The sequence below is a fragment of the Sarcophilus harrisii genome, chromosome 1, assembly GCF_902635505.1.
Source record: "Sarcophilus harrisii chromosome 1, mSarHar1.11, whole genome shotgun sequence".
Classification (NCBI taxonomy): Eukaryota; Metazoa; Chordata; class Mammalia; order Dasyuromorphia; family Dasyuridae; genus Sarcophilus; species Sarcophilus harrisii.
The window spans coordinates 649,209,379-649,231,608 of record NC_045426.1 but is presented as its reverse complement, the minus strand read 5'-3'; the positions used below and the strand labels follow the sequence as shown (position 1 = coordinate 649,231,608).

Sequence of the window (22,230 nt, the reverse complement as noted above, 5' to 3'; positions counted from 1 at the left end):
ATCCTCACAAGAATCCTATGAAGCAAATGCTATTAATATCTCCATTTTAAATATGAGCAAATGGGTTGAATTACTCAGGATCACGCAGCCAGTTAAGTGTGTCAGGAGACATTTGAATTCAAATCTTAACTCCAGACACAGTGCTCCATGTGCTACCAAGGAGTTGGGAGAAAAGGAAGGGGGGAAGCAATAATAAGATAATTCCAAAAATCCATAGTATATGCAGGCAAAAACAACAGTAACTTAAGAAAGAAAGGATAAGTATCAATAATCAAAGAAGGACATGAAACTATCAGGGTCAGAGAAGGCAGGGACTTGGCCTGGCATTTGGGGAATTAGTCTGGGAAGGAGAGCTGGCTGAGTTCACTTTCTATGCAAGCTCTAAGTAACTTGTGTCCCTTATCTTTATCCTAGGACAGTATAAAGGTTGAACTTTTGCCAAAAAGTCAATGGCTGAAGAGAGGAGCTGATAGCACAAGATCTTACCTCCCAGATACTTATCCCACCCTGGGGAGACTATGGGAAGTAGGAGCTTGCAGATTAGCTGTCTAGGATAGGGAGGGGGTTCTCCTGTGTAGCGGAGTGCATTGCTATACTGCTATCTTCCCTACTCTCTCAGCCTCAACCCCAGGCCTCCATCCTGATCCCTGCCCTGACTCCGGGTGCTTGCTTCCCTTCCCCAGGCCGTGTTTGACTGTGTGGTGAATTCTCTCAAAAACGTCTTCAACATCCTCATCGTCTACATGCTCTTCATGTTCATCTTTGCTGTGGTGGCCGTGCAGCTTTTCAAGGGCAAGTTCTTCCACTGCACAGATGAGTCGAAGGAGTTTGAGAAAGATTGCCGGTGGGTGCCCAACCATGCCCTGCCCATCTGCCCCCCTCCTTTCCTAAACTGTCTAGCCCTGGACTAGGAACCCCTCTATTCATGAACCAGCTGTGGTTTGAGAGTTGGGACAATGATGACTTCTCACCCTGATCTTCCATGTGACCCTATTTTCTGCCTCACTCTTCATTCAGTGAATGACCCTCCTGGCCCCACTCTCTGAAGACCTGTATCAGGCTTTTTCTTTTCCTAGGTGAGGGAAGGAAACAGCAGCTGTATGGCCTTTAGTGCCATTCTAGTATCCCAGCTTTAAGAACCATCCTTCCCAGATCTGGGATATACAGAAATAACTCCGACCACACAGCCCATATTGGGAATTGATGCTACTTGGCTTGAAACTAGCTGACTCTCAATCCCTACCCTTCATTCCTACTCTGCCCCTTTCAGAGCACTGGTCCACTCCCAATGACTGCTCAGGTTAAACTACTTCTCCAATGATTGCCTTTATTTCCTTTTCAGAGTCCAGGGATATGGCTCCAGAGGGCTTCTCCCTGGGTCCATTAATTGTGTACCTCACTCCTCTTTCCCAGGGGCAAGTATCTCCTGTATGAGAAAAATGAGGTGAAAGCCAGGGATCGGGAATGGAAAAAGTACGAGTTTCATTACGACAATGTGCTGTGGGCTTTGCTGACCCTTTTCACCGTGTCCACTGGAGAAGGCTGGCCACAGTAAGGGTTCTGGGGCTCCTGGCTTCCCACCTGGGTGATACTTAGGGAGCTCTCTGGGACTGGAGGCAGTACAACCTTTCGTCTTTGAGCTGTCAAGTTCAGGACCAGGATGCTTTGTCAGGCCCGCTTCTGTGTTCTTGAAAGTGACCCCACATATTCGTGTTGATCTTGGTCCACTGCCTGCTACATCTGTGTGTGTGTTTCATATATGGTCAGAAATTCCAGAGGGACTCTTAGCACAAGGCTCAGCCCCCACGAGCAGAGTTTAATGAAAAGGGATTGACCACCAGCTCCATCTAGTTCTTAGTGAAGGAGCCTGAAGAACAGTGACTAGTTAAGCAGAGACAGGGCTCAGCTGAGCCAAGGGAGCAGGCAAGGACAGAGAGACAAACGGGTTCCCAGCACTCCCAAATACCCACACACTTATCAGGAGGCATCTACAATTCACAAAAGTATACCAAGTAGGTTACTCAATTATTAATTAGCCAGTTCTTACATTCCTAACTTGGTTTTTTTTTTTATTTTTCATATTTCTTTCTTTGATTCCAACTTTTGTCATCATCTCTTCCCATCCTTCCCATCTCAATTTAATTCCCTCTCAACCATCCTGTCCCACTTCCCTCCTTTTGTCCCCTTTATCCCTGCCCTATCCCATCTCTTCCTTTCTTCTTCTCGTTATCCTCCCTCCCTTCTTTTAACAGGGTTCTCAAACACTCAGTGGATGCAACTTTTGAGAACCAGGGTCCCAGCCCTGGATACCGGATGGAGATGTCCATCTTCTATGTTGTCTACTTCGTGGTGTTTCCATTCTTCTTTGTGAACATCTTTGTGGCCTTGATCATCATCACCTTCCAGGAGCAGGGAGACAAGATGATGGAAGAGTACAGCCTGGAGAAGAATGAGGTGCAGGCCCCTAATCATCCCTTCCCTTCTTCATTTCAAAACTTAGGAAGTAGGGCTATTTCTACAGGGCACCAGTTATGAGGCAGGGAAGTAAGAAATTCTGGTTGCTAATCCCTTATCAAGAAAGGAAAGTGAATATAGAAGGAAAAATCTTGGCTTCAAGATCGACAGAGCCTGTCCTTGTTCCCCTGGTTCCATCAATTCATTGAGTGGATGGTGTAGTCTGGGATTTTTCCAGAAAAGAAAAGAAATATTACCTTAACTACCTTCCTCCTCTTTCCTCTCTCCAAAAGAAAGCCAAGATAAATGAAATCTTTTGTAAGAAAATCACAAAGGCATATTAGATATTAGTTTATTCTTTAACTATTCTTGAATAGTAATTATAGCATAGCTACCTCTTCTGTGAGGGGCACAAAAATCATAGGAAGCTGGGGAGCCAAGGAGGAAATTTCTTTTTTTTATTTAGACAGGCTCAAACATCTAGAATCCATAGCTGTAAGTGGCTCATGGTTAGAGCTCTCCCTGGGACTCTGCATGGTTTAAGCTGGTGTTTGGGACTGAAGAAGCTGGAAAACTAGATACAAGATAACTAAAAAAATGAAGCAAGAACTTGGAGCGGGAGGAGGAATCACATTGAGATTTGAAGAATAGTAGTGGGGATGGAGCAGATCCAATGAATGTTAGAAAAGGATGAATGAGATTCCCCTCTCCCCCAGTCCATGTACTTATCCACTGCCCTGTGCCCTTCTTTCCCCCCTCTCTCCCTCCTCTGTCTCCCCTCACCTTCCTCTTCCTCACATCAGTGTCACCTTTTTCCCTGCAGAGGGCATGCATTGACTTTGCCATCAGTGCCAAACCCCTGACAAGGCACATGCCTCAGAACAAGCAGAGTTTCCAGTACCGCATGTGGCAGTTTGTGGTGTCCCCTCCCTTTGAATACACAATCATGGCCATGATAGCCCTCAACACAATTGTACTTATGATGAAGGTGAGACTTGACCACCTCTTGCTGGGGAGGAAGGGAAGGGAAAAGGGGAAGGAAGGTTGGGAAAGGGGGAGGAACTCCTTAGCATTTAGAACTGGGGGCCAGTACAGACCAAAATCCCTGGGCCTGCCTTTCAATGAGGGGGAAAACTGGACTCTAGCATTGCCTTACATTCAAAATGAATTGGGTAGCCAACTGACTGCCCCCACTTGCCTACCACCTTTTTCCTTCCTCTAGTTTGACGGTGCCACATCTGCGTATGACAATGCACTAAGGGTGTTCAACATTGTCTTCACTTCCCTATTTTCTTTGGAATGTCTCCTGAAAATCATGGCATTTGGGATCCTGGTAAGTCTACACACATCCCTGGGCAAGGGAGGGAGGGGGAGACAGATGGTTATCTTAGAATTCATTTCCACAGGTTCCACTGGCCATCTTGCCAGGAATTCAAATTTGCAATCACCTTTAAAGTCTGATTTTTTTTGTAATCACAATTTGAGTTCATGAAATAGACTGTATTTTACAGAAGGGAGAAGACTTTCATAAAGTCACACAAGTGATAAATTCCCAAGTTCTTTAACCTTAATAGTGGTTCACATACTGAACATTCTTTATGTTTAAAAAGTTCTTATCACTGCTTGTTTGTGTCTGACACTGGCTTAAGGGAGTCAGTACATTCCTGCAAGAGGAAGGAACCTAGAGATTCCCACTTCATCTAAACCATGAGCATTGGCCCGTTCTGAGGAGCCAGTCTACTCACAAAGACTCAGTGATCCTCTGTGGTCTTGACTGGAACCTCAATAGATCCTGTACTAGGAAACCAAACCCGATGGCATATAAGTGTTACTGGGCCTCTGAACCTCCCCATCATCCCATCCATAAGAAGCTGGGATCATTGCCTAAATTCTCTTGGGTTTGGTTTTTAGCTCATACAAACAAGGCAGACAAATGGCTTCCTCTCGGTTAAGTCCCTAGTTCACTGTCTAGGAAGATTACACAGTAGGAGATGAGCAGGGGGAAAGAGAGGAAGGGATGACCATTTAATGAGTACCTGTTTAGTGCCAGGCACTGTCCTAAGCACTTTACAAATATTATCTCATTTTATCCTCACGACACTCCTAGCGGGAAGAGGAGGTACTATTATTATCCCCATTTTCCAGTTGAGGAAACTGAGAGAGATTGAGGTTGAGTGCCTAGCCCTAGGTTACTCAGGTAATAAGTGTCTGCAATTACATTTGAACTCAGGTCCTCTTGCTTCTAAGCCTAATCCTTCATCCCTATCTAGCTTCCTGGGAGACTAGAGCAAAAGGCCAAAGGCCTACCAATGAAGGCACCTAGAATCTAGGGGCTAGATAGTGGAGGAGAGTCCAAAGGGGGGTTGTATTCTGAGAGCTGGGACTCTTAATAGGGTCTTAAAGCAAAGGCAGCCTGGGGTGGTGAACAAAGAGCTGGCCTCAAAGGCAGGAAGTTCTGGGTTCAAATGTGGTCTCTGACACATACTGTGTGACCTCTCCATGCTGAAAACAACCATCTGATCTGGGTTTCACTCTTGCCTTATTCAAGCAACTTAATTTCTCTGGACCTCAGTTTCCTCATCCATACATGAAGGTATTGAACTAGATAACTTCTAAGATACTAACCAAATGTAAATTGATAATTCTAAATTTTAAGGATTATGTGAGGTTAAGGATACAGAAAAGGAAGGAGCCAAAGGAAGGCAGTCAAAGGAAAAGGCAGAATAAGGGTGTCCAGGTAAAGGAATATGAAAAGATTTATGTTTAAGTCAGATGGGGCATTTCAGGGAAAAGAAAAAGGGACTCCAGTACAAACTACCCATTTTATTCTCAATTGTGTCATACACAGATTTTTCATAAAACATCAATAAGTAAATATATATTTTGTTCCTATGGGTAACATATCAGATATCAGGATGTAACAGGCAGGAGCACAGTTTTAAAATTATTTGTATTTGTTTTATTAAGTATTTCTCAACTACTATGAAAATTTTAAACATTAAATTTTTTTTTTAATTTTGAGTTCTGAATTCTCTCCCTCCCTTCTCCCTTCCTCCCCTCACCTTGAGAAGGCAAACAATTTGATGTTGATTATATATTTGAAGTAATACAAAGTGAAATCATGGGTTTACTCCTATCCTTATCCCTAAAGCAAAGGCATCCAGATAGAGAGATGCAGTGTTAGGAGCTGCTAACCTTTGCTTCCTTTAGGCTAGACCCAATGGGATTCTGTAGAGGAAGACCCAAAGCCAGACCTAAGTGTCTTAATCTGCATTTTTGTCATGGGAATCTGGAAGTGTTTAGCATCTGGTTTGGATCCCAATGAATTCTGGTAAAAAGCAACATCTTGAATTCCTTGAGAAATTTTTGATTGTTAATCATATGACTTTGGGGAAGGAAGGAGGGAAGGAGGGAAGGAAGGAAGGAAGGAAGGAAGGAAGGAAGGAAGGAAGGAAGGAAGGAAGGAAGGAAGGAAGGAAGGAAGAAAGAAACATGGGGCTTTACCAGTAAGCAGGGACCAAAATACACCAGGCCATGGAGAAGACTAATCTGTTCCACTTTGCCTTATGGGATTATGTTCAACATTTGAAAACTTGTTTAGCTCTGGAGGAAAAGCTGACCAGCCATAGGGTCAGAAAGGGGAGTTGGGTAGAGAAGAAACTGGTCAGGAAAAAATCATTTGCCCTTAATGATCCACAAACTGAGCAGAGAATCAAGAGCTTATTGTATATTTCAAAAAAGTTGGAATCCTTCAAGTTGTACTATTACTAAAGCAACTCATTTCATTATAGCCTCCTTGTGCCCTTTTTTCTGTGTTTAATAGGTTGGGATAGATTGAAAAAGCAAGTGAGGGGTTGGGAATGAGCTCAGAGTATCCCCAGGAGAGAGAGGGGAGAGAATTCTGTGAATGTTACAACCAGCCTCCTGACATGTCCTCCCTCTGCTCTGGAAACAAACCCAAAGGAAAGGTTACCAAGCCCAGAGCCTGGCCTGTGAAGCGGGGGCAGTCCAACTTTTGTTCTCTTCCTCAGTGCTGGAGCTTGACCATATCTGGGTTTTGCTGTGATTCTTTGTGTTGTGGTCTCTTGCTGGTTGTCCTCCTTGTCTTTCTTTTGTTGTTTTTTTTTTCTCTCTAGAATTATTTCCGGGATGCCTGGAATATCTTTGATTTTGTGACAGTTCTGGGCAGTATCACTGATATTTTAGTGACCGAGTTTGGGGTAAGTGCCACACTAGCTGCTCTCTGGGCTGTGACTGTGAGGTAGCAAGGCCCCTAGGGCCTATCCCTTGGTCTGGGCAAAGCCAGACTGAATAGGGCAAGGAAAGCCAACAAGGTGGCCCACTGCTAGCCTGATGGCCAAGAGTGGTTTCTTAGAGAGCTTCAGGATTTGGTTTCCTCAGCCATTTGAGCTAAAAAGGGTATAAGGGGGAAGGGCTGAGCAGTTCTCGCTTAAAAGCACAGAGAGGTCAGCTAAGAAACTCAAGGTCTAGGAATACAGGATGAGAGCTTTTTTCCCCACTTCTTTATTTCTCAATGATGTGAGACCAGAAGTCATATGAAAAACAATTTGTATTCATAAGCCACTGATTCTGAGAGTTAGAAAGATCTTTCCCAGCCTGTATTGTATACAGCAACTTAGGAGAGAAAGGGGAGGCCAGAGGGAACCAGCCTAGAGGGAGCATTTGTTATAATCTTCCTGTGGACCACACTGGTTGATCCTGACATTAGACACTTGTCCCTATAAGGCCCTGAGAAAGGGAATTGTTATTTCCGGATTGAAGAGCAGGACAGCTCCCTAATTGTCCTCTGTATTCCTACTCAGTAGCAAGTACCTAAATAGTACCCTTCCTTCGTCCCATTTCTCCCTCCCTGCCTCAGTACCAACTTGCTCTTTGTCTCATTGTGTTTTGGAAGATCCTAGAGGAACCAGGATCATCCCCCACTTAAGCTGGGTCTCAGTAGCATCCTACCCTCAAAGAAGCAACTGTGCCATAATAGGAGGAGCACAGATTTGGACCCTTAGGACTTGGGTTGCATTCTCATATCAAGTAATTTGACCTCTGTTCCTCAGTTTCCTCATCTATAAAATAAGATAGATAATGTCCCTTCCATCTGGGACTCTGTTGATCCTAAGGCATTTTCCCACTGACATCCCCTTCCCCTCCTCTTAACCTTTCTAGCTGGTCTAATTGACTAAAGCCAATAAAGTAATTCTGCTGGCTTCTTTCCTGGACCACTCACCAGTGAGCCTGGTCACCCAAGGGAGTAAAGCAGATGAAACCTGTAGAGCAACAGAGTCTTGGGGAGAGCAGGGACTACTTAAGTGGTCAGTTTCTGGGGAGGGGGAAGGGAAAAGAGGTGAGATCCAGGTTTGAGCAGGCTGGCTCTGCACTCCGGAGAGAGTAGAAAAAATGTCCAGCTGCCGAGAACAGCTGAGAAGGCAGCTTTTAAAAGCCTTCCTATAGTGGCCTTTGTTCCTCCACAACTTCACTAGTGTGTCTGAGCAGCAAAAGTGAGCATTTTCTACCCCTACCCCCATCATTCCGTGATGCTGATTGTTCCATGGGTCTAGGAAAAAAATGGGAGGAAAAGCAGGGAGTCTGTTTAGAATATGCCCTGTCTTCTTATCTTGAGAGGCTGTTTATAGAAGGGATCATTCCCCTAAAAGTAGTTGAGTCCATTTCCCCTGTTCCTAGTCTTAGGCTGAGGCTTAAGGGTGCTGTCAATTCTGTTCCCTCTGCAAGGGACAAAATAAGAGTAGCCTCTTCAGCCCTGCCTTCCCCATAATCCTCTGCTGTAAATTTCTCCTCAGGGACCCTCTATCTACCCCTATGTTTTCCTGTTTAAGACTCACACCAGAGGAAATGCAACCTGAGAAAGTAGCTCTCTGGCCCAAGGAGGCAGTTTGATTGCTTCCTGTCTTTGAAGGTTCTTTCCTTACCCCAAATTTTCAAATTAGAAATCTATAGTTACTATTTTCATGTACATTTTGTGTGCCTACCTTTTGCCACCGCAGAAGGGTACATTCATATTCTGAAGTCTATAAGCATTTTCCTCCTAGACCAGCTCCTTGACTCTGACATTTTCTAAGTGACCTGAGGTTTTCCTATAAGGCCCTCCTGGAAATCTACCTGTAGCGTATGATTGCTGTCCCGGCCCAACTCAACTAACTAATGGCCTTTTAGGGAGACATAGGGGAAGGAAGGGGAAGAAAGAGCATGCAGGTAAGGCTCAGCCTTAAGTACTAGGTTCTTTGGGCTTGGCTAGGAGGCAGGGTAGGGGTAGGGGAACTTGGTTGATTTTTTCCCATTCCTTATGCAGCTGATGGAAGATGCTTCATTTTAACTGTTCCAATTTAGATGAACCCTGGTTCCTAAGCAGAGCCAGCGACTAGGATGTGGGACCAAACAATGTACTAATTATTCTCAGTGACAGTGCTGAACTAGAACCGTTTTTGGAAAGTGATTTGTGTTGCTGAAATGAGAAAAAGATGGGCATTTTTGCTGGTGCCTCATGCCCTCTCAGAGTCCAGTTTGGCTGGAAATCCCCAACTTTTCAACCTCCAATTGGAGCATTTGAACTTTCCATTGGGTAAACTGATCCCATTATTCTCTGCCAGTCAAACACTGGGGCTGAGCCTAGTATGGCAGAGTAGAGAGTTATCTGCCTGATCCAGTGAGAATCTGGGAGATGGTAGACACTGGGGCTTGAGAATCTTGAGTCCCCAGTTCAGCCAGCCAGGTGGGGATGGCTAGTTGGATAAGGATGAAATGCTGACATTGACCGGGGTTGACTTGGGTTTGCCTCATGTGCAGTATATAATGATTGTGTTTCTTGTCTTGTCTCTTTTCATGCTCGCTCTTTATACTGTATGTGCCAATGCACAACGCCGTCTGAAAAACTCATCCAATCAAAATGCACTATGAAACTCATGTGTCCATCCATGACCTGGTCTGTGTGTCCATACACCAATGACTATATCCCAAACCCACTGCCCCTACCCCCTCTTTGGAACCGAAATCCATTGGGTTTTGGCACTGATAACGAATCAACTTAAAATGCTGAATAAACCTCCCCATCTGCCCCCGCCCAATCCCCCATTCATCTTCAACATCTACATCTAGGATCCGGTTGGTTTTACTTCTTTCTGAAGCCTAAATGCCTTACATTAGCGGAAAGCATCCTCTTGTCTCGGCACTGCATGGCCCATGCGTTTGAAAGCCTGAATAGCATTATCCTTTCCACCTCCCCACCACCTTACTCTTTGCTTCTCTCTCTTCCTCTCTCCTCTTTTTCCTCTCTCTCTTTCTCTCTCTCTCTCTCTCTCTCAATATATATATATATGTATATGTATATGAATACATATACATATATATATATTTGTATATACTTCTTGCCCCTTTGTTCTGATCTTTGTTGGGTCTGTATTCTTTGGTTGTTTTTAGTGTCCCTCTCTCCCCAAATTGGTCTCCTGACTGCCAAGAAGCCCCCAGAAGTGCCCAAGAGATGATCCCAATGAAGCTGCTAACTCTTTGGACTCCTCACTAAAGGGAGCACCTCAGTGTCCACTACACCAGCCCCGCAGAGCATCCCATGATGTGCATGCCCTCTGTGACCCTCCCCCACGCACACCTTGATCCAGTATCATTACCTATCTAGGGAATGCACTCTTACTGCCTCGAAAGCCTGTGTTCCCTGGGCCCATTCTCACACCACAAGCTGCACTAATTCTGTTGAAGCTGACTTTCCTCTCTCTGTTCATCCCTCGCCTGCTCCCACTGACAAAGGATGTGTCCAGCTTTCATTCCCCACGTGTATCCCCTGAGCTAGGGACTTTGGCCACGCGCCATGACTTGGTTTGAAGCAGAGAAGAGACTAGAAGAAGGTTGGCTTTCAGGTGGAAAGGATATGGAATGGCAGAGCCACAGCCCAACCTACTCTGCACTAAAGCTGGCAATCCAAGGCAATGCTCAGAGGAGCTCCCAGGTTGCTTTCTGCCGGGGCAGCTCTAGTCTCTGTGCAGGCACTTCCAAAAGGAAGCCCCTCGGAATGTACACTCAGAGCCTGCCCAGCCGCAGGCGGCAACCTTCACTGTTCCCTAATCCCCTGCTCTTGCATGTATTCCCACAAACACACTGACACTGACTCTAACTTGCTCATACACAACATACACATTTCTAGGCTTCCCTCTGCTGCCCGTCACCATCCCAGGAAAGCCCACATCTTCACCCTGCTTTGTTCTTCTCCTCAGATCCTCACTTTTTTCGCTGCTTGCATATGCCTCCCTTTCCCCAAGTGCCATAGAGTCTCTGCTATCCCCTGGTCCTAAAAGGAAACTCTTTAAATTACCCCCACAACATTCTTTTTTGTCTCTGTGCCAGGACTTGTTGGCTGATGGTGGAGCCCAGTCCCAACTTATCATTAGAGATCCCCTAGGGGATCTGAGGGGCCTGCATGTCTACAGTGGGGTTGGTGTCATGACACTGACTCACTTTAACACATGGGCTTTCCCATAATAGCCTTTAGTTCCCCCCCCCCAAAAAAAAAAACAAAAAAAACTTCCACCAAGTCTGTCTACCTCTGCTGGGAAAACATTTAGATTGCTAAGTCTAGAACTAGGGTTGTGTGGAGTTGGAAGCTTCAGAAGCCAAAGATATCATTGCCTCTACCTATAGCGTGCTAATGACCCAACTAAAGGTAAGGAAGCAGCATGAGGAGAAGGAACCCAGGTGCCCATCCTCCCATTCTGGCTAGGGTAGAAAGCTGATGTAGTAAAACTTTCCTAGGCCAAGTGGATCTTTAAATGATAATAAGAATAAAAATTTGTGTAGTACTTTAATATTTTCAAAGTGATATATATGTCTGCATATATATCATATATGTATAGATATGTGAGTGTATATGTATGTATATATAATATTAAAAATTCATTTTATCCTCACAACATAGTTTATCCTGGGAGGAAAGTGTTACTATTATTCCCATTTTACAAATGAGGAAACTGAGGTCAAGAAAAGTTAAGGGTCACATACCTAGAAAGTGATTGAGTCAGGATTCAAACTTGGGCCTTCCTGACCCCAAATCCAGCATTTTGTCCACTACATCAAGCTTCCTTGCAGACATTGTCCCAACCTCTCAGATATGCAGAATCAGGGTCTGAAATCTCTGACCATTCATAGGGTGTGAGATTCCCGGAGCTTTCTGCTTATGGTTGGGCAGGAAATACCATGGGAGTCTTGCCTCTTATGATATTGAAGCAGGTTCTGTCCATATGAGAACCAGGAAGCACATGGCCAGATTTGAAGATGCAACTGAGAGAAGGAGTAAGAGGAGGCTCACTTACTCATATTCCCTGTCCCTAAGCTGTCCAGCCCCCCACAGCCCATAGATCTAGCTAAAGGGGAGACAGGGGTGTCCAAAAGAAACTAGGGCTGTTGGGAGTTAGGAGAAGCAGTAAAGCAGGCAGAAGATTTGGGGGTAATTTGAAAATCTGTGATCCCTTTAGCCTGGAAAAGAGGATAAGAGATGAGTAAGGTTCAATTTTGCCCTTCCTCCGGCCCTCCCCTGCCCCATCCTTAGTCCTCTCTCTAGACCCCTTGTGTCTCCCCCTTGCTGTCTTCTAAGGTGGGTGGTGGACTTTTGCATGCATCTCTCCCTTGGAACTGTTCCATGGCTTCTCCAGCATCACCACAGCCGACTGAACTCTTCCTGCACCTGCCCCTGGCCCTCCCCTGTCCCCTCTGTTCCCCCTGCCTGGGGTCGCTGGCCCACTGTGGGAGCTTCTGCTGCTCTGCATGCTCTGTTGGAGTCCACATGTTATGCTCCACCCATGGAAGGGATGGCTTGCACTTATGGGATCGACAGGAGGGGAAGGGTCTCTGAGGAAGTGGAAGAGGGGGCAGAGAAAATGGCCACAAGGTGGAGTGCCTTGCCAGGTCTGCTGGGTGATCTAGTCCAGTTCTATGGGAGCTGTCCCATGGTACCAGCTGGAGAGGGACTAGGGGTTGGGCAGTTTGTCCCAGATGTCGTACGGGGACTCCATGTGCTGAAGAGAACTTCAGCTTGGCTTGACTCCTGGTTCCCCTTGGGTTGAGTTAGCCTATTAACCGAGACAAGGGTGTTTGTGTTGCGTGTTCTGTCTTATCGCACCAGCTCAGAGGCACAGGCTGCACTCCTGGAGCAAGAATGCCAACCCAGCAGGCACTGTAATGGCTCCCCAAAGGCAAAGCCCTGCTGGCCAGTCAGGGAGCTGGGGTGTGGAGGCCCAGAGACAGTTAGTGTGGTCTCCATAAGCTCTGGAGGCCCTTGGAGGGCTGGAGGAGATCCAAGGGCCCAGCTCAGAGCTAACCTGAAAAGGTCCCATCACCCAGCCCTACAAATAGATTGCTCTCTGGTGGTCGTGAATGATGTATGCCAGTCAGAGGAGGATTAAAAGTGGGGTCCTGTTAATGGGTTTTTCATGCTCTTCCCCCACATAATCTGAGTGGGTTGCTAAAGTAATGGAGACCAGGACTTTTATGTTCTTTCCAAGGCTAGCCCTGATTTCTGCCTTCAATTGGCCCTGGCGACTCTTCTCCACTTCCTCTTCCCCGAATCCCATCCTCCTCAGGCCTGTCTCCAAAAACAGAGCAGGAAGATTATTTAACCCAGCTATCTCTTAGGCATAGCACCCACATTTTGTCCCTGCTTTTGCCCCAGCCCACCCCCCAAAAACCTCATAGTGCTTGCCTCTACACCTGCTTGCACCCACATACCCCTAACAACACATTCCCATATGAACTCGGGGCTAAACTCACTTTTGTCGGCCAAGTAAGGAAGCAGTTGTTTCCTTATCTCTTTTTTCCCTCCTCTTCTCTGATGTCAGCCAGCTGCAGTGAAGCCAGGTGGACTCCTGGAAAGACTTGCAGCTTATAGTACCTGCCTTAGGTGGGGAATGAGGGAACACTAGGGTGATCATCCTTCCCCACACATCTCAGCTCCTGCCCCAAGGGTCCCAAAAGCCCCGGTGTAGGCCAGGAAATGGTGTAGTCCCCAGGGAAGCAGCTCTTCTTGTTTCACCAAACTGGTGCGCCAGAGCTCTCCCACCAGATCCCATCCTGATCCTATCTGAGCCTTGCCAATCAAAGTATTTCCCTGGTGTCTGGGTTTTGGCTTGGGGGGGAGGAGGAGAAGGAGGAGGAGGAGGAGGAGGAAGAAGAGGAGGAGGAGGAACAGGAGGCGGCAGCAGCCAGAGGTGGTGGTGGCAGCTAGGGAGCAGGGCCCTCAAGTAAAGTCTATGACCACAAGGCAGGGAGGGGTCTGACAGGGGCCGTGCTGGGGGCAGGAATGGCTCAGACTCCCTGCCCCCAGCACACACCCATCTGTCAGCCTGGGACACTTTCAAGCTCACAACACCCATGGGAGCTCCATCGCTTACTGCAGGCTTGGTCCCACGCTGCTCCACCCAATCCCAGAAGCTGTGAAGCCATCCCAGAGAGGGGGGAAAAGGGCCAAAAATGCATCTTCACGGACTCACCGGGCAGCGAGGACTCACCCTGCAGCCGAACAGCCCCGGCTCCCTTCTGTCCTCCCCATCCCCGCTCGCCAAGGGGGTAAGAAAAGATCCTATTCTGCTTCTCCCGATTGGCTCGAGCACTGCTGCTCTCAGCCCTTGGCTGATCGTCTGGGGGTGAGGTCAGGGCGGGCCAGAGCGGGGTGGGCAGCGCCACGCCGCCTAGAGCTGTGCCGTGCGTGCACCTGTTGAGTCCGTGTGACTGATGCATTTCTGGCCCGGATCGTAACATGCACATGTAACACGCACAAGCCCACCAGGCCTGAGCTTGCTGCTTCCCTCTCTTTGGTGTCTGTGCATCGTACATGTGTGACGAGACTCGGCGACGTTACCTGCTTGTGTCCTAGTGTCTCAGTGCATTTGGTTGTTGGGATAAACAAAAACCATAATAATTTTTTTTCCTGATTGGATGATTCAAATATTTTTGTTTCTTTTCCTTTTCTTCTCTTCTTTTTCTTTCCTTCTGTTATGGGTTGCCGGGTTGGGGCAGGTGGGAGGGTGTTAGCAAGTGGTTTCCATTTTGAGTTGTTATTCTCCCTACCTCCTTTCTCTCTCTTGCTTTTCCTCAGTGACATTGTGTTGGCACTTCCTTTCTTCCCTTTCCCTCTTTGGTTGGGGTTCAGATTGCTTTCTCTACTTGGTTTTGGGTTCTGGCATTGTCCAGATATTGAGTGCTTTGGGGGTTTACTTGTGTGGGCAGATGGTCATACCTTCTTTCCATCTTCCCAGAACAACTTTATCAACCTCAGCTTCCTCCGCCTCTTCCGGGCCGCCCGTCTCATCAAGCTACTTCGCCAGGGTTATACTATTCGCATACTCCTCTGGACCTTTGTACAGTCCTTCAAGGTAAGGGATTGTGAAGACCCAGGGAGGGGCTGTCCCCAGGTCTGGCTTCCACGCAGAAGGCAGGTGTCAGATCCTCCTATGATACACGAAGGATAAAGTGATGATGAGAAGGTACCAACTATGAGGCCAGGTCTTCAGCAAAGCTCCAGCATTAATTGTGAAGGCACCCATTAGGAGCCCTGAGAGTGATACGGAGGTTAATTCAGGCAAGGATGTTTTGATCTACTCTAAAGTCCAAGACTCTGGCAAGGGGCTCTCTCCTGTGTAGCTTTTTCACTTTCTACCAGATCCTTACCTGCGCTGTCCAGACCTAAAGGCAATTGATCTAATCAGAGCATAAATTTAGAGAATCCATTTAGAGAAGACTACATGGCCAGCCAAGAAGGGAGGTTGTGGTAAGATGGAGCTGTCAGGCAGGATGATGTGGGTTGTCACAGGGGGAAGTGAAGTAAAAGTCTTTACCTGGCTTCTCTTTAGGCTCTCCCCTATGTCTGCCTTCTGATCGCCATGCTGTTCTTCATCTATGCCATCATAGGGATGCAGGTGAGTTGTGACTTATTCTCTGCAAGAACCTCAGGGTACCCTTTGCATGAACTCTCCCTCTTCCTCTCCCCCTCCTTCTCCCCACCCTCTGTCACTCTGTCTCTGTCTCTCTTTGTGTGTCTCTTTTTCTCTATCTCCCTCCTTCCTCTTCATAAAACTTCTAGAAGTTCTATGGGAAGTGAATTTCCCATTTACTTTATGCAGAGGAAGGACAATAACAAATTTGGAGACTGGAGAAATAAATGGGTTCAAAGACTCAAGGTCATGAAATCCCAGAGCTGGAAGGGACCTTTAAGATAATCCAATTCAACTGTCTGGAATGCCCTCCCCCAGCCTCTTCATTTGCTGAATTTCCTGTTCCTCCTTTAAAACTTTAAAATCGCATGCTGCCTCCCTGATGCCCTCCCTCTGCTTCCTTGTACCTCACAAGGCTGAGGCAGGAGTGTTTGTTTTTTCCATACAAGGGAGCCTCTGGCTTGATGGCCCCCACAGGCTACACGATGTTGGGGGCCCATCAGCCACAGCGATCTGCCAGAAGCAGACAGATAAAAAACAGTGTTCTAGGGAAAGAAACTGGAGGAAGTCTTGCTTAAGAATTCTCACAGCTTCTTGGCATATTCTTCTTGACTTATAAACACCTCAGAGAAGTGTAAAATCAGAGTATCTTCTTTTCAAAAGGGCTTTTGAAATAGGCATTTATAGAACACCAACTATGTGACAGGCGTTTTTACAAATATTTTCTTGGAGCCTCACAGCCTTGGAAAATAAGTGGTGTGACTATTCCTATTTTACAGATGAGGAAACTGAGACAGACTTGCCCAATCAGGCTTACCCAGCTAGTCACCTTCTGAGGTGAAATTTGAACTCAGATCTTCCTGATTTCAGGCCCAGTGTTCAATCTACTGCACCACCAGCTGCCTAATACTTGGGATTCTTGACAGGCAGTTTCCCTTAATAGGTTATCACCGCAGGAAATTCTCCCAGTTATTTAAATTTCCCGTGTTGTCCTTTATCTTTGATTTCATCTTCCCTGTCCTTTATAGAGATGTAGAATCACCCTTAATTTTGCACCTCTCCGAAGCACTTATCCCTGTTAAAGTGACCTGTGTTGTTAAAGTCTGACCCCTCCTTGGCCCTCTTTAAGCTGCACGAGAGCAGGGCCTGATCTTTCTCTCCCAGGTCTACCACGGCACTAGGCACATAGTTGGTGCTTATAAAGTGGGTGTTGGCTGGCTGAGTGAGCTTCCCGAGTGCTGACCAGGACCAGGCCTGCGATGGCGGAGCCCTCTTTCTTGAGAATGTTGCCTTTCTTAGGTGTTTGGTAACATCGGCATTGATGTGGAAGAGGAAGACGACGATGAAGATTTCCAAATCACAGAGCACAACAACTTCCGCACCTTCTTCCAGGCTCTGATGCTCCTTTTCAGGTAACGTTGGGGAAAGCAGGGGGGCAGAGACAGCTGCAGGTCCCCAGACACAAGCCCAGTGGGGGGAGGCAGAGGCAGACAAGAGATGACCTCGGGTGCTGGCCCTCCACGCCCAGGTTCAGTCCAGCCAGGCCTGGCACTTTGGCCTGTACCTTCTGAACCCTGGGCACAGCTGTGAGTACCACGAATAGGGGAACACAAAAAGAAGCACCAGAAATCCTTTCTCCTAACCCTGGGGAATGGTGAAAGGCCTGTGATTACAGGCCAGGAGGGGGTCAGGAAGGGGGACAGGCAGCCAGGAGGGGGTCAGGAGAGGGCAGGAGGGCAGGATTTCCTCCACCCAGCAGGCTCTGACTGCCCTTCTGTCCCTAGGAGTGCCACAGGTGAGGCCTGGCATAACATCATGCTGTCCTGCCTCAGTGGGAAGCCCTGCGATAAGAACTCGGGCATCAGGGAGCCTGAGTGTGGGAACGAGTTTGCCTATTTTTATTTTGTGTCTTTCATCTTCCTCTGTTCTTTCCTGGTGAGTCTGGGGGGGATGCCGTTGGTCCTCAGGCTTGTGGGGGGCGGCGCTGGGGGGGAAGGAGGGCTGCTGCTCAGCAGCTGGAGGGTTTTTGCTCCTTCTACAAACATTGGCCAATCAGTGACAGTGTGTAAGGCCCCGTGCGTGACCATGTTCCGGGTATGTCCGGAGGAGACAGACGTGTTACTTCAGGTCCCTGGGAGCTCATCAACAAGCAGAAAGGTGATCGAAACAAAAATAATTGCAGTCTAAGGCAGGGCAGGCTGAGGACCCAAGGAATAAATTTTCCATGGTCCTTCAGAGGCCTGTGGAGCTGCTGTACGAGGCTGGACCCACGCCTTTTCTGCAGAACAGCCCCCTGAATACTTTCTCTGCCAGGAGGGAGATAGGACAGGTAAAGGTTAGGAATCTGTAAGATGTGAACAAAGGAGAAGCTCAAAGGTGAGGTAAGGGATTTCTAAGGCAGATGGGGAGAAGGGTAGCCGGAACCAAGTATGCTTTGGTCTTTTCCTTCTGGGCTCTCACTTAAAGTTGCCTCCTCCGCCCCGGCCCCACTGCAGATGCTGAACCTCTTTGTGGCTGTCATCATGGACAATTTTGAGTATCTCACCCGAGACTCTTCCATCCTGGGCCCCCACCACCTGGATGAGTATGTGCGTGTCTGGGCCGAATATGATCCTGCAGCTTGGTAAGAAGTTATCTGAACTCTTCTGGCCTCCCCCCTAGCTCCCAGCCTTGGAGGCCATAGTCTGGGAGAGACCCTGGCTCGTCCCCACACCTGGTTTGGGGGAGTACTTCTCAGACAAGGCTCCGAGATTAACAGCTGTAAGAAGGGAAGATTGGGGGTCCACAGGTCTGACCTGTCTCACCTCCTCAGGAGAAGAGGGGTGCTGGGCTGGCACCCACATGATGTCACTGCTAGCATTCATTCTGATATAGGGACAAAGCAAAGGTCCCATCTGGTCAGACAGTTAAAAGAAAAGTGCAAGAGCCCAAAAGAGGAAGAGAAATGGAAGTGCCTCCTTATCATGGATCTGGACTGATCCAGACCCTGCACAAAATCTGAACTCTAAGCTAAAAGACTTTGTCAGACATTTGGTATCAAGGGCCAAGGGCCCTTTGGCAGGATATTGGGCTTCACAGCTTGAAGGCCCTAAGACAATGCCTCTCTCCCCTTCACTCTCCCCCTCTACTTCTTTTTATTGCTAATACATCAATACCACCCCAAGAAAATAAGCATCCCCTCTCCTACAGACCACCTTCCTTGATTCAACAAACCAGAGAAAAGTACCTTCAATCCACTGTAATGACAGCCCCCAAATTCCCAACCCAGTCATCATGCAAAGATTCCCTCTCATTCCTGTCTTGAGCCCTAAGCTCATGGACTGATGGTCCTTGAAAGACCCAGTGGAAGCCTCCCATTCCTGACCCTTTAGCACCCTCTCAGATCTCAACAGTGGGAGTGAGACAAAGAGGTGGATGTTCTGTTATTACAACCCTTCCACCCTAGGCAAGGCTCCAGGTGCCCTGGCCAGGCCTAGAGGAAACATTAGGGTCAGTGGACTTAGATTGTTGCTGGTGATTAACTTTTACTTTTTTAACTTTAGGTCATTTCATTTGAATTGCATCCAACTGCTTTTTTGATTGATAACCATTGACACTTTGCCTCTGCTGTCTTCATCCAAAGAGGCTATTTAAAATGTCAGCAGGTCCAAGAAGGAGTCACCTTATAAGCCCAACTGTGCTTTGTTGTCGTACCACCAACCTCCTTTCTCGGTCCAGTCAAGGGATGGTTATGTGTTTGTGTAATGTGTGTGTGTGTTTGTGTGGTGTGTGTGTGAGTATGTGTGTGTGTGTGTGGTGTGTGTGCGTGTGTTTGTGTAGTGTGTGTTTGTGTGGTGTGTGTGGTGTGTGTGTGGTGTGTGTGTGTTTGTGTAGTGTGTATTTGTGTGGTGTGTGTGGTATGTGTGTGCGTATGTGTGTGTTTGTGTGGTGTGGGTGTGTGTGGTGTGTGTATGCGTGTGTATTTGTGTAGTGTGTGTGTTTGTGTGGTGTGTGTGTGGTGCGTGTGTGTGTGCTTGTGTGGTGTGTGTGTGGTGCGTGTGTGTGTGCTTGTGTGGTGTGTGTGTGGTGCGTGTGTGTGTGCTTGTGTGGTGTGTGTGTGTGGTGTGTGTGTGTGTGGGTGCATGCATGTATGTGTGTGTGTGTGTGTTTGTGTGGTGTGTGTGTGAGAGCACACATAGATTTGATCTTTAATCTGGAGGTGAAAGGGATTATAGGGAGCACTTAGTCTGAGCCGCTCAGTTTACAGATGAAAAGCCTGAGGCTCTGAGGGAAAGGGACCACCCCAAGATTCCTCCACTAAAAAGCTACAAAGGCAGGATGTGAATTGGGGACTCCTTCCACAGCATCACTCTGTCTACTAACCCCTATGGGTCATGGGCCTCAGAACGAGCTTTGACTCGAACACAGAGCTTGTCTCCAAGCAGATAGCTGGGGGGTCCCCCTGACCAATTGGTGTGCTTGCTTAAACGAAACGTAAAAGAATGAAGGATGAGAAAGACTGTATTCTCGTTGCCCCCTCTTTCCTCACTCTCTTGTGTGCAGTTATGTTTCTCCAGTTCCTTTATTCCGGCACAAATGTCTGGAGTCAGTGCTGGGCATTTCCAGCCCTGTTATTTATCTCTGTGGCCGTGATCCCATGACATCGCTGTGTGATGCTGTGTCTGTATACATGTACATGTTGTATTTGACCCTTAGAATCTGCACTAACACCCATGTATTCTTCTTACAGCGGTCGGATTCATTATAAGGATATGTACAGTTTATTGCGTGTTATATCTCCCCCTCTCGGCTTAGGCAAGAAATGTCCTCATAGGGTTGCTTGCAAGGTTTGATTTCCACTAAAACCTGCTAGCATCAACGGAATGAATGTGGCTTTTGGTTCTTAATATATATATTTCATATATATATATATACATCTTTCAATATATCTTGCATTTAATTAGTGACCTCTTAGCAAACAGAATGCCTAAGATAACGCAGTCACTTAGACTCAAAAAGCATGGAGCATATATCTCAAGTTACCTTCCACCATCTCTGCTTGCTGTTAGCTAAAGCTGGGCATTCCAGGGTCTCAACTGCCCCCTTCCCCAAACCAAAGTCGCATTAATATGGATTTCCATTTGGGGAGGAGTAAAACTGCATTGACGACTCTATCATTGACTCCACTCCCTTTCCCCTCAACTCCTGACGTGCCCTGCCCTCTTTCCCAGGTCCCTCTCCCCCAGTAAAATATCCCTTTTTAGTTGTGGGACTTTGTCCAAGTTTAAAGAAAAAAAAAAGGTTTCCAGGTTTCTAGTAAAGAGTTTCAAGCCATCCCCCCCCCTTGCTGATTTGCCAAGAAATCAAAGTCAGAAGTGAACATGACTTTGCTCTTTCTCTCTGCCAATGAGCAGTGAAGTAATCTTTTTTATTACTTTTCTTCCATTTTTCCCCCTTTTCAATTTGTTTAAAAATATATTTTTTCTTGTTCTCTGCATCTCTCTCTATTTTTTCCTGATTTTTTTGGCTCGTGTGGTTCTTCTCTCTGTGTTTTTTTCCTCTCTTGGTTTTTTGTTGGTTTTTTTTGTTTTTCTTTTTTCTTTTTCTTTTTTCTTTTTGGTTCTGGTTTTGTTGTTTTGGTGCTGCCAGGGGCCGCATGGCTTACCCGGACATGTATGAGATGCTCAGACACATGTCTCCACCCCTGGGTTTGGGGAAGAAGTGTCCAGCCCGAGTTGCTTATAAGGTAGACTAAATCTGACACCCACCAAAGGAAAAAAGGTCACTTTTCTTTTTTTAAATGCTGACAAAGACAACCTACCAGATCTCTTTTTCTATTGATTCTTTCTTTTTTTTTTCCTTGAGCAAAATAATTCTCATCGTCATGATCTTCTTTAACCAATACAGTTGTGTCCATTCTCTTTGGTTAGTGTGTTGTGTTTCAGAGACTCCATTATGGCCAGTAGCATGGGGTGGGAGGGGTCACTTGAGAATCAGACCAAGTCCCTCAGTCACTGCCATGAAGCAAACACCTTCAAAGCGCAAGTATCACCATCCCATCCCGTCTCTCTCTTTTTCTTTCTCTCTCTCTCTCTCTCTCTCTCTCTCTCTCACACACACACACACACACACACACACACACTGCATAGCCCTTAGTCCTGACCTGGGAAGTGGGGAATGGGGTAGAAAACCTGTGGCAAAGTAGAGATAATTGAACAGGGCAGGACTATCTTGGCTCACCCTAGAGAGGTCCCCAAGAAGTTTTCCAATCATCTGGAATCATGCTTAGCTAAGAGAAGAAGGGAAATTTCCCATGAGAATCCTGAGCCCTCTTTCCCACTCCCCTATTCCCCCATACACATCCCCTCAATGCCCAGGGATGGCTTTACAGAGCCCCCTGGATGCCCGGCCCCCAACATTGGAATGTGCTTCTTTGTTGTTCCAGAGTAGATGGGCAAGCCGAAGCTGGGGTCCCAGGACAGGCTGGCTCCCTGACACTGTGGATATGCATGCTGCATCTCCCAGGAAGGGCCCAGAGTGGGACAGGGGTAAAGGGGGTGTGCATGAAAGGAGCCCTGTGCATGCTGAAGGGAGCAAAGAAAAAACTTCTCCATCCAAAGAGAGCCCGCAGCAGGAACTTGGGGGAAATTCCTAGTAGCCTTTGAGGTAGAATCTTTCTGAGGTTCCAGCTGAGTTTCTAAACTAAAGCCATCCCTCTAGCCTTCCCCATCCTGCTGACCTCAAGCAATGTCTTCTATGTGTCCCAAACAAATCTCCTCTCTGGGCCCTGCATGACCCTGGGATTCCCATCTCTCCGAGGACAGATTTCTCAGATAAGCCA

The 22,230-nt window shown here is 47.1% G+C and overlaps 1 protein-coding gene across 18 annotated transcripts in view; it reads left to right on the top strand.

The window, feature by feature from the left end:
* The window catches only part of CACNA1A (calcium voltage-gated channel subunit alpha1 A), a 241,862-nt gene that overhangs the window by 184,047 nt on the left and 35,585 nt on the right, over positions 1-22,230 (top strand). For 11 of the 18 annotated variants that reach the window (XM_031947665.1, XM_031947664.1, XM_031947661.1 and 8 more), the window contains 13 exons: positions 684-844; positions 1,414-1,551; positions 2,253-2,454; positions 3,278-3,442; positions 3,677-3,787; positions 6,591-6,674; positions 9,580-9,585; positions 14,736-14,852; positions 15,330-15,395; positions 16,710-16,822; positions 17,195-17,345; positions 17,906-18,033; positions 20,140-20,236. In XM_031947665.1, coding sequence (XP_031803525.1) covers positions 684-844; positions 1,414-1,551; positions 2,253-2,454; positions 3,278-3,442; positions 3,677-3,787; positions 6,591-6,674; positions 9,580-9,585; positions 14,736-14,852; positions 15,330-15,395; positions 16,710-16,822; positions 17,195-17,345; positions 17,906-18,033; positions 20,140-20,236 — 1,539 coding nt within the window. Of the gene's footprint in view, positions 1-683; positions 845-1,413; positions 1,552-2,252; positions 2,455-3,277; positions 3,443-3,676; positions 3,788-6,590; positions 6,675-9,579; positions 9,586-14,735; positions 14,853-15,329; positions 15,396-16,709; positions 16,823-17,194; positions 17,346-17,905; positions 18,034-20,139; positions 20,237-21,038; positions 21,136-22,230 lie in introns of all 18 variants that reach the window. The other 7 variants (XM_031947675.1, XM_031947662.1, XM_031947668.1 and 4 more) reach the window with 4 other exon arrangements.